This window comes from Sceloporus undulatus, chromosome 3, assembly GCF_019175285.1.
Source record: "Sceloporus undulatus isolate JIND9_A2432 ecotype Alabama chromosome 3, SceUnd_v1.1, whole genome shotgun sequence".
NCBI lineage: Eukaryota > Metazoa > Chordata > Lepidosauria > Squamata > Phrynosomatidae > Sceloporus > Sceloporus undulatus.
In genome coordinates, this window is record NC_056524.1 from 184118747 (window position 1) to 184130887 (window position 12141).

The 12141-nt window shown below is 39.1% G+C and overlaps 1 protein-coding gene across 1 annotated transcript in view; it reads left to right on the top strand.

Moving 5' to 3' along the window:
- Nucleotides 1–12141, top strand: part of CFAP46 (cilia and flagella associated protein 46) — a 146761-nt gene that overhangs the window by 121249 nt on the left and 13371 nt on the right. Inside the window, 5 exon segments of the mRNA XM_042458467.1 lie at nt 411–515; nt 1382–1413; nt 5653–5849; nt 7436–7600; nt 10072–10148. Of these exon segments, the coding sequence (XP_042314401.1) occupies nt 411–515; nt 1382–1413; nt 5653–5849; nt 7436–7600; nt 10072–10148 (576 nt within the window).

Here is a 12141-nt window from a genome sequence, read left to right on the forward strand (position 1 = left end):
CTCACACCTCCCAGTGGATTTCCAAAAATGCCAGTGGTATGCTCAAAGTCCCTACTTATATACAGGGGCACATTAAAATGGGTGTTCTAATATGACATTGGCAAGAGTCAAAGGTTTGCTTTTGGAATTGTATATTGGTTTCAAATATTTGAGGGCCAATGCGGTGAATGGTTGAGGGAAGCCATGCGATGAAGGAATTCCATGGGACATGGGAGGGTGGGACTGCATTTGGGTACGAAACATTTTGGGAGAAATGAACTTTTGGGGGTAATGCATTGGGAAACTTTGGGGGGATGGAAGATATGTGAAGCTTTGTGGGTGATTGTGAAGAGATAGATATGTGTTTTTTTGTTTTTGTGGGGGGGGGGGGGTGTGGGGGGGGGGGGGGGGGGGGGGGGGGGGGGGCGTAGGCATGGGGAAACTCTGCATTTGCTGACAACAACTTTAAATACATGAATGAATTACCACCAAACTTCATAGAGGAGGCTGCCATTCTGCCAGCATGCAGAAGACAGGTTAATATAATAATTCTTTTAAAGTTGTATATTACTGCTGGGGGTTGAGAAGTAGAATTTAGCCAGATTAGCTCTAGTTATACTTGGTTGTCTTATCACTGTAATTATTTTAGTAATTTCAGCAGAATGAATTAGAACAATCTCAATACCTGGCTGTGGTCTAAGTAAAACGAAACCCACCTGTTTGTTCTGTTCCAAGCTATTTTTGTCCCGTAGATTATGATTTCCATGATTGTGTATGATATTTTTATGTTCTTTACACGCATCTGCAAAAATTCTACAACCCCTATCTAACAGTTTTATGGCTATCTTTTGCCATTCTGGTTCTTTGCCATGTTTGAGAAATGGGTTTGTAGCAAGGTGCATTGGCAGTTGCGTATTTGAAGGTATAATGTTACTTATTGTTGATGATTATAGTGGATTGGTGGTAATTTTAAGGAAGTCCTCAACTTTCTTCCAGATTTCTCCCGTCCCCTGAATGTAATTTTGAAAAACTGCCTTCATTTCAATTTTCTTTCTGAAGCTGTGAAGGTGTTTACAATATTCTAACAGGTTGAATAAGCAGTAGAGTGACCACATTAACTCTGCTTTACTACTATATCCGATTCCAGTCCCTTCCTGTGTTTACTAAGTTAATTTTGTTTCTCAATTACTTTTAACCCAAGAAAAACTAGGAAAGGAGAAGTAAGAATCTGTTTGTACCCAAAACTTTTTTTATGTGTTTGAATACTGCATCATTTTATATTACTCACTCTGTATGTATTTGCATAATTTTTCAGTATATTTATAAGCATGTCAGACTAGGATGCCATAAAGAATTATCTGTAGAAAATAAACAATTAGTTTTATTGTTTCTCTGTCAATAGATCTCTCCTGTGATGGTGCCATACTTGAGAAAGTAAAACCAGCAAACCCAAAGGAGCAAAGGGAACAGAAGGAAAAGGGTGGTCAACAAAAGAAAAAAGGGTGGTCAGCAAAAGGAAAAGGGGTGGACATCACAAAGGGAAAGCCATTCAACCAATCTGTAAGTGAGAAATATAACTGTGTTGCTCTCTTCAGCTGTGTTGGATATTCTTACATAAATATTTTGTTTATGAGTCCTACTACATGGCAAATTGCTCAAAATATGCCTTTTCCTCCAGGATTTTTATCACTGATTGGCCATGGATTCGGCAGCATTTTTAAATGTACATTCTTAACTGAAACAGAGTTCCCAGCCAGTGAGAGATCATTTCATGAGTATATGAAGTTATGATAACATTCCCATCAGCTATATACAAAACCAAATTGAGAGTGAGGAAATGATCCTTACTTTTTTCTCCCTTCCTGACTCTAATTATTTTCTAGACAAGGAAGTACTTTTCATTGTAGCCCCAAAGTTTCCATCCCAAAAATATGATCTTTTATCTGTGTTTTAGCCTGTTACAGACTGCCAAAATAAAGCTGCTTCGGGTCTCTTTGGAGGTATTGCTGTGTTAAATGATGCATGCATCCTAAGAATCCGGAAGCTGCACCAAGCTGCACTCCAGTGCTTTAGGAATGGAGTGTGGCTTTGGCGCAACCTCCGACTCTTAGGACCCATGCATATATTTAAATAGCATACTGTACCTCCAAAGAGACCCAAAGCAGCTTTATTTTGGCAGTCTGTAACAGGCCTTAGTTTTTCAGGATAAACAGTTCTCACACTGTAGAAATTAATCCATCTATATTCTTGGGATGGCATGGTGGAGCAATACACTACCTTTGGGTTTTACCCACGCAGCACCACAAGGCAGGAGTCAACATTATGTTCCATTTTATTCTATTAGACTACTCTCCCTTTCTCCGTTAGTTTTTTTTTTTAACCTGCCCTACCACAGGACATGGGCAACCTTCTCTGATAGATTCTGAAATAAATAGATAGTAAAATAGACAAATGGAAACGATGAGAAGGACAATAATAAGACTGGAGAAAATCATAAACAAAACAGAGCATCATCAGAACTGGAAGAAAGAGGGACTCCAAGAAAAGGTTTTTTTTAATAACCAAATCCACCCAGATGACCACTGCCCAGCAAGTCTCTGTAGAGGAAGAAATGAACAACTAAAGAAATATGAGGACAGAAAATTCAAAACAATGTCGGAAAGAGACCAGGTGGACACAACCAAACAAAACCTGAGGAAATGTACAAAAACCTCTAATCAAAGTGAAATGAGCATGGAAAAATGCAAAACAATGCCAGGAAAGAGACTGGGTGACACGCAGCTCAAACCTGAGGGAAAAAAATACAAAACCACTCAAGTCAGCAAAGAAAAAGCAGTAGTTGAGACTGCCACACAGTATGGGTCTAAATATCTTATGTGTACCAGAGAAAAACGCGCAATGGTGGTGGTTTCTCCAGATTCGGAATGCCAGTGAGTAGAAGCCCCATCCGCCATTTTGACCGGCAGAGTCTGCCAAGAGGGCAGAGTTAAGATGGGCAGAGCATGGCAGAAATAGGCATATCTCACTTATACAGCTGTGGCTGCAAGAGAGAGAGAGAGCGAGCAGGAAAACTATAAATAGCTTCTCAGACAAGTTCAGTAAGCAATATAAGATAATTGAATCAATACAGGGTGATATAGCACTGGATAGCATGAGCTGGGTACACAAAACACCAGAAATTAACTTACCGTATTTTCCAGCGATAAACGACTGGGCATATAAGACGACCCTCAACTTTTCCAGTTAAAATATAGAGTTTGTATATACTCACGCATAACTACCCCCATGCCACCAAATAAAAATTTAAAAATATTTTAGATTTGATTTCCATATGGTAATTTTAATTCCAATGCTTATGACATGGAGGTACTTTAGCAGGAAAAATTGTTTTATACAAAGCCTGCTTGATTGGTCAGCTCCCTCTGCCTGCCCAGCCCTCCCTATCTCCAAGATTATCAGAGCGGTAGCACAAACACAGCTCTTTTTCCATACCCCAGGCGTCCGGACGCCTGCAGTTTGCTCCACCCTTCACTTACACTTTCCCAGTGAGCACCCCCTGACCTTGTCATCAGAACCGCGTTAAGTCACTTCTTTCCACAAATCCTAGTGAGTGGATTTTATTCTAACGTACTTGTACAGCGATCGCTGCATAGGTGGGGATGCAGCCGCAGCCGTTTTTGAACTCACCCTACCATATGCAGATTCTCCAGTCCACGTGAAGTTTCAGCACCTGCCCTATAGACAACACCGGTGTCATAAGACGACCCTGACTTTTGAGAAGATTTTCCTGGGTTAAAAGTAGTCTTAAACACCAGAAAATACAGTACTTTATAAAATGTTCTCACCGATGCCAACTGTGATGGAACAAATTGACAGAGAGTATTTTCTTTTTAAATGACACATAGAGAAGCATGGTTATGAATCTAAATATGAGGAGTTAGAATGATGTTTTAGAACAAGAAGAAAGGATGACTACGACTCTACAGAGTCGGAGGAATATAAGAGGGTTATTTCAGACTGAGAAACTTAAAAGCTTACTAAAAAGAATATTAAAAAAACATTGGAGGTTATAAGATAGTGATGACAATGGCCATTCCCACAAATCGGAGCAAAGATAAGAAAATAGCATCAGTAATACAGCAACAAATTTCTCAGGTGAAGTTGGGAGTTGTTGCACTTTCCTCAGGCTGTAACTCACCACCAAGTTAATGAAGCTGAGCTGACCAGTTTTGGCCAGTGGTTATTGCTTTCTTCCAAAGCAGCAGAGTTTCTGAGAATAAGCTTGAAGACCCTGACAAACCCTCTTCAGACTTTCTCACTCTTCTTCCTCAATGTCTCCAACACCATCAGGATTTGCTGGCTCTGTTTCTTCACTCAAGACACCAAACAACTTAGTAGTCTTAAAACAAAATACTACTTTATTCTACTATATACTATATACAGTTACAATTCTTGCTTTCATAATATGCCCAACTATCCTACCATCCAACATCCAACAACCACAACAACATCACATTAACAAAACTGGCAATTATTATAGCTATTGTTAGTTGCCCACCAGTGGGTGTGTACATTCACATGATTGGTTGACTTTGTTCACCCCAGACTCAAGTACAACCCATGAATATGATCTGATTATCTTGTCCATGAAACAAGTCCTCAGGTGTTGCCAATATAACATTCCAAAATTTGTCCTTGGCTCCCAGACTTCCAAATTAGATCATCTTTTACACCTTGTGATTTCTCTTTCTCTATCTATACATGCTTAGTCATTCTGCTTCTCACATACATATTTTATTTCTATAACTGCATGTTCCCATGTTGCATTTTCTTGACAAACCAATGCCATGAAATATTCAGCAAATGATACTGGAACTTCTTTCTAAGAGTCCTGCTGGTCAATTAGGTGGCAATTAAAATGGAATAAAGCACTATAATTGCTTAGCTTGAATGCCCCCATCTGTACAGAATTCACTGTCATTCACAGCCTCAGAAAAAATTCTGATATTAACCAAAGTAACTGACAAAGCAGATAGACAAATAGGCGGCTACAAACAGGAAGTTAAGAACAGTTCACCAATGCTATATTTTATAGGATGCTACAAGAGAATTGTGTAATCTCATGAAGGGATTTCTCACAGATATGGAGAAATAAACCTGCACAGATACTGAAGCACCTTCACCAAGATATTTCAACTATTTCAGAGATATACAAGCAATTGTGAGCAGCTCACTTTTCCAGCAGTGGACGTATCACAGTACAGTAATGAAACCTCAGCAATAGCCCTAGTTGGGTCCACTCAGCAGTACTGTGTTCATTCAAAGTGGTAACAAAATAGAGGGAGGCAAGAATCTTCTCAGTGGATGTGCTTGCTCGCATTCTCTTCTCTGTAGCAGCCCATGAACAGGGCTACAAACAACTCCCTTACATCAAATACATTAGACTCATTAGATCAATGGCAATCATAGCAGATCTGTGCTAAGACAAAATGGATTTTTCTGTGCACAATAAACCCCTATGGGTGCAGCAGCTGCTCTATGAATCAAATGAATGACTCAAAATTAATCAAATTTTGCTGGATAAATCAAGATGTAAATATCCACTTCAATTAGTATTCTTTAAGAATTTGGTCCTTTATACTATCTTTTATGATCTAAGTTTTGTCTCCTCAGGAGCCCAAGTCCAGCAGTCTCACCAGCTGACTCAGGAAAAGGAAAACGTGACTCAGGAAAATCTAAAACAGGTGACTCAGGAAAAACCAGGAAAGGTAGTCCAGGAAAAACTAAAGCTGATGATTCAGGAAAAACCAAAGTAAATGAGGCAGGGAAAACAAAAACTAAAAATAAGGAGAAAAATACTGCAGCTCAAGGTATATCTAAATTTAAAATATCTATATTTAAAATATATTTGCAGTGTTAAATTAGCTGACAAAATTATCTACTTGCTATACAGTTTGTTGCAAAATTTTACATTTCATAGGTTATATAATACATGGTTTACCACTTGAACATGAGCAACCTCAGGTTTATTACAGTCGCCCGCATCATACGTGGGCATCTTTTGCACTGTTTTCAGTTTATGCTGAAAGCTGTGTGATGGGGTTGCAATGGTATGCGTGCACATCATACATTATTTTCAATGAGGCTCAAGCATATGTGCTATTTGCCTTATGCGGAGGGGTCCAGAACTGATCCCCGTGTAAGACAAAGGCATAGTATAGTTTCATCCTCCCTTTTCCCCTCCTCTCTGTGAGAAGGGAAAAGAAGATTCTAGCATTTCAGCTTACGCAGGCATTGTTAAAGTACAACCATGGGGTGGACATATGGAACCATGCACAATTCCCTCCACCCCAGCCACCTCCAACCTCTCTTTGGGGCAAAACATTGTCCTAATAAAGTGCCTTCTGGGCACTTTGGAGGCATGCTGATTAGGCGATGCACACCTCCAAAGTGTCTGGAAGCTGCGTTGAATATTATCCTGGCTTCTTTTTGCTCCAGTCCAAAGGACTGGAACTCAGCCTCAGCATGTCTTCTGGCCACTTGGGAGGCATGCATCATCTAATTGGCATGACTTCAAAGTGTTCAGAAGGTAATTCATTAAGACCATATGTTTCGCCGCAAAGGGAGGATGGAGGTGGCTGGGGTGGGGGGATGGTTCCACATTTGGGAGTGGATTGTACCATCGGCAGGATTTGGACTCACTTCTGGCTGGAGCAAACTCAGGTCACTCTTTCCTGCCCTTTGTTGATTAAACTTGTCTGAAGAGAGACAGCAGCTGTGTTTGCCTAAGCATCTACAGTCCTCTACACAGTTAAGGAACCCTGATTGTGCAGGATTCCCCATCATACAGAAGACTGTAACTACGTTAACCAAATATCACTACACTCTCTTTTCTGACAACGGTGGAGGTGGCAAGAATGATGCCCTTAATCTTGCTCCTTTCAGTTTTGTAAAGCCTGAACAAGACTACAGTTTGTCACTTCACTGAAAACCAGAAACCTGATTTGTACAAACCATAGTTTCCAGAGTGGGCCCTAATTGCCTTGTCTATTTCACCTTCATACTTCAGCATTCTCTAAACCAAACTTACTTGTACTTCCTGGTTTTAAAAAGGCTTATCCTGAACCTAACGTGGGTGACAAAATCATGGCAAAATCTCATCCACAAAACACACAACATTATGTGAATGGGGCAGTTTTGTGGGGGGAAATTGCTGCCGCAAACAAGTGGAGCTTTGAGAGACCTACCTCACACACCTTCCCAACCTTGCTTGAAGCCAAGAAGTGATTCATTACACCTTGTGGGGCTTGACTTCCCAAAGATGTTCCCAAAAAACTTCTTTATTTTAAATTAGACATTAGAGCAGTTTATGAGAATAAAAACAAATGCTTCCATGTAAGAACAGATTTTATTCTTACCGTGAATTATTGACCTGCTTCATTTTTCTTATATTCAGGTGGTCTAGAAGATATGGGAGAATGCATTATACTTCTGGTGGACAAATTTCTTATGGAGTTACCTTTGGAAGGTCTAAACATCTTTCAAGAAGAATCAATAAGTTCTGTGTCCAGAGATTTTTCTCTCCAAATTTTCTACAACCGCTTGCATAAAGATGAATCAGGTATAGCTATTTTGACATACTTTTGAAAACAGAACAGAAATATTTGTAATAATAATAATAATAATAATAATAATAATAATAATAATAATACAAGCCAGGCACCAAATCAAATGTTCTGTTACCTAATTTAAATAAACATGAAAAGGAAGGAAGTGCATTAACCATGCATTATATCATTATAATTATCTCTATAAAATGAATATCCATCATGAATAATCCAAATAAAATGCTCATTTTAATTATGTAATTCTATTTATCTGTAATTTTTTTCAGAGTACTGTAGTCCTCTTTCTAAAGATCATGTCTGTATACGTACTGGATTTTCCCTGCAAACTGAGAAACCTGCATCTCTTTCCCTTTTTTCAAAGGCTGCTTCCATACTGCAGAAATAAAGCAGTTTGACAACACTTTAACTGTCATAATTCAAGCCTATGGAATTCCAGGGTTTGTAATTTTGTGAGATATTTAGCCTTCCCTGTCAGAGAGCTCTGGTGCCCCAGCAAACTACAACTCCCAGAATTCCATAGCATTGAGTCATGGAAGTTTAAGTGGTGTTAAAATGCTTTATTTCTGCATTGTGGCAGCACCCTCAGCCAGATGTACCAGGCCTTGGCCTATTAGGCCATGTCTACACTGGTGCAGGGCAGCCTGAAGCATCCTGATCTGGAAGTGTCCTGCCCCATTATAAAGGCCCTCCATTCTGATGGCAGTTGGCTTATGGCAAGCACATCATGCTAAGCCACCTGGCACATCTCCTGTCATTTCATTCTGAGGTCAGAACAAGGTGCCCAGCCTTGCTCACACGGTTGGGTCCTTCGTTCTGATCTCAAAGTGAACGATCTGTGGCTGCAGCCACTCCAGGCACTTCAATGGGACACATTTTAAATAGCCACCCAGCATTGGAAGAGATCCAGAGTAACCTGAGAGTTATTTAAATCTGTGTTAAGGGTGTTATGCCCAGATCTGGTGCTGAACAGGTTGGCCATTGTCTGGTCTGTTCACACCAGCACCAAAATTTGGGTCTTGAGTTCTTTAGTCTCCCTGCCGAGAGGACAGAGAGAGGAGGCTTTATTTGGTCCGTGCAGACAGGGCCTTAGCTGCCTTTCTGTGACTTTTTAGTTTCTGATTCTCATCGGATAGATGACAAAAATAATATACATGATTACCTATGTAGCTATGCTACAGATTTAAGTAATGACATTATGCTACCTGTTCTTTGTTGTCTGAAGAGTTAGAACATAAGAAAATTAGGAGCCAAACTTTTCTGGTTACAGATTTATCACTGTTTGATTTAGACATGTATTATTACATTTGTGGGAGTTTATAGCCTTAATTAAAATTGTACAACCTGTGTCAGTACCACTAAATATATCTGATAATAAGCTTCTTAATTTTGCTACTTGACCTGCTGACTAAAGAAGGGGTGATTTGAGCACCTGGTAAGCCTATCCTGCAAAGATGACCAGTAGTTCTTGTGTCAGTGGGATGATGAATCTCCTCTGGGATTTAGTTTGAACTTTAAAGGAGTGGTCCTATTTTCTGAAACTATGGTCCGATCTGTATGCCCCCGCAACCCTACTACGTGGCGGCAGTGTCATCATGGCTGCCTCCCATCTACATGGGGACCACCATGATGCCGGCACTGCCGCTGAGCGCCCAAACATGGCGCATAGGAAGTGATGTCATGATGGCATCACTTCCTGGTTGCAGTGCCGCAACAAAGGAGCTGCTCTAGTAAGCTCCTTTTAGTTGTGGCACCTCAAGCTTTGTTCCCGTGGCAACCAGATAGCCGGAGGAACAAAGCCATTGGAGAAATGCCCCAAGGACACCCCTTTTTGGGACCACAGAGAAGCGTCATTTTGCCACTTGTCCGTGGTCCCAAAAAGTGCCAGGTTGGGGCCTCTGGGCTGCCAGTGAGGATGCCCAGCCACCAACCCGGCAAGAAAAGTGATGGGTGCAGGCTGCCCCTAAAGGGACAGTCTGTACCGCACCTATGTTGGTGTTTCAGCAACTTGGATTACCCATTTAAAGTTCATATTAAAATGTAGATCAGATACACTGCCTCACTGATATAGGAACCTCATTGTCTTAACTATCACTGATGTCCTGCCTTCCTCTCCTCTCCCCGCCCCCCCGCCCAGTCCTACTTTCAGTTTGACAAGCTACAGATTGTCCAGGCTTGCACCAGTCTACGTGAAAGGCATCTGAACTGGTTAAAAACTGATGCTATGGAGCACTGAACTAGTTACTATGGTGGTTTAAAATTAGCATCTCAAACAGCCTCAGCACAGAAATTTAAAACATAAGGTGATCCTAATTTGAACCTCAAATTGTTAAAATTCCTAAGTGCAGGAAACAGAACGGAGACAAATAATGTAATTTTCACTTCTTGAAACTCAAACTCTAATGTTATGCAAGGAATTGATCCCCTGGTTTAGTGCATCTCTTTTTAATGTTTATAACTTTTACAGAAACTGAAATAAAAAAGGATGGAAAGGGTGCAAAGGAATCAAAACCCAAAGGTGACCAGAAGAGAGGTTTAAAAATAGTAAGTACAGTCAGCCATCCTTTTTCACAGAGAATCTGTCCCCGATCCCTCTCCCTCCGTGAAAACGGAATTTCACACATATTCAAGCCCCATAGATTTGAATGGGGGTGTTTGTCTGTGAGCAGCTGCGGGCGCACACCCCATTTTAATCTCCTCCATTTGTTCCTTGCGAGTAAGCGAGAGTTGTGGATATGAAGTCTGTGCAAACGGAGGGGCAACTGTATATGTCTGTCATTGTACTATTGCGATTCTAATTTGTACACCATTGCCTTATTCAAAATTAAAAATACCTATATCTTTCTAATGGTTTTTAATTTAATATACTTATTATTGAGAACATTGTATCCTGTCATGTGCATGCTTGACCCATTATACATCTTGTTATACCTATGAAGCAAAGCAAGAAGTATCAAGTTTCACAGTAAGAATTCTTCCCATGTTGCCATGCTAATGGAAAAGCAGGATATATAGATTAAATAAATGAATGAAGAAATATGGAGCAGATCAAGGAAGGTTCAGTTCAGGAAGCATATAGTTCATTCCAATCCAGTCAGAGTTCCTAAAGTACATAAGAATTGATAGCTAAACCAGGAGATCCCAAAATAATAGATGAAATAAATATATTAAAAAAACGAGGCCAGGAAAAATACATTAGAAATTAGTAAAAAGCTCAAATTATTAAAACAAAAAAACTTCGAACATGCAAATAAAATGAGAAAGAACCTAGCTGAGATATTGAGAAAGAAAAATGCAAAGAAAATTATATCGGAAATAAGGGAAAAAGGAAAAATAATAAATCAACAAAAATAAAGGAAGCATTCTTTGCTTTTTTCACAAACTTGTATCAAGCACAACCAATAGGCTTAAACAAGATTCCGGTATACCTAGAAGATCAAGAATTTAAAGCACCAAGCAAAGATCAAGTTGATGAGTTAAATAAACCTATTACATACACATACGTTATGAAGGTGATTCAAAACTGTAAAATAGGAAAATCACAAGGATCCAATGGATACACTGCATTATTTTATAAAATCTTTGCAAAAGAACTATGTGGCCACCTACAGGTAACAATGAATTCTATTTTGGAAGAAGGAATTCCAGCATTCTGGAAAGAAGCAGATATTGTGGTAATACCCAAGGAAGAAAAGGATTTAAAAGAAATTAAAAATTACAGATTTCTGTTCTAAATATTGATTATAAAATATTTACCACTATTTTGGCTTCCTGCTTAAAAAATTATTTAAAAGATTGGATAGACACAGACCAAAGAGGGTTTCTACCACAGAGACAAATGCATGAAAATATAAGAGTAATAATAGATGTAATTGCATTTTATGAAAAACATAATGAAAGAGAATTGGGATTGCTATTTCTTGATCTAGAAAAAGCCTTTGATACAGTTAATTGGAAGACACTTTTTGAAATTCTAAAGAAAATGAATTTAGGCCCTAAATTTATTGGTTGGATAAAGGAAATTTATAAGGAACAGAAAGCACAAATCATCATAAATGGAGAAAAAACAAACTACATTACAATCAATAGAGGAACTAGGCAAGGGTGTCCCCTCTCTCCTTTACTTTTTTAAAATTATTATAGAAAGCTTGATAAAAGAGATAAAGAATAATGATTCAATTCAAGGTACTAAAGTAAAAAAAACCATGCAAATTACGAGCCTTTGCAGATGATTTAGTGGTCTTTATAGATAACCCATATAATAGTGCAAAAAATATACTTAAAGTCCTGGATGTTATAAATAGAGGTTAAAGTACATATGAGGATATTAAAAAGGACTGTAAAAATACATATTAACCCAGCAAAATAGGGAAGAAGTCAAGAATGAATGGTAAGGAGAAGAATGGAAAAGAAGAATGAGGAGAGTATGGAAGGCAAAATGGAAGTCGGTAAAGCAATTATGAGAAGAGCAAAGTATGTAGAAGAAGGTGAGAGTAAGTTGAATGAAAGTAGCAGGGCAAAGAAGTGGTAGAAAGAA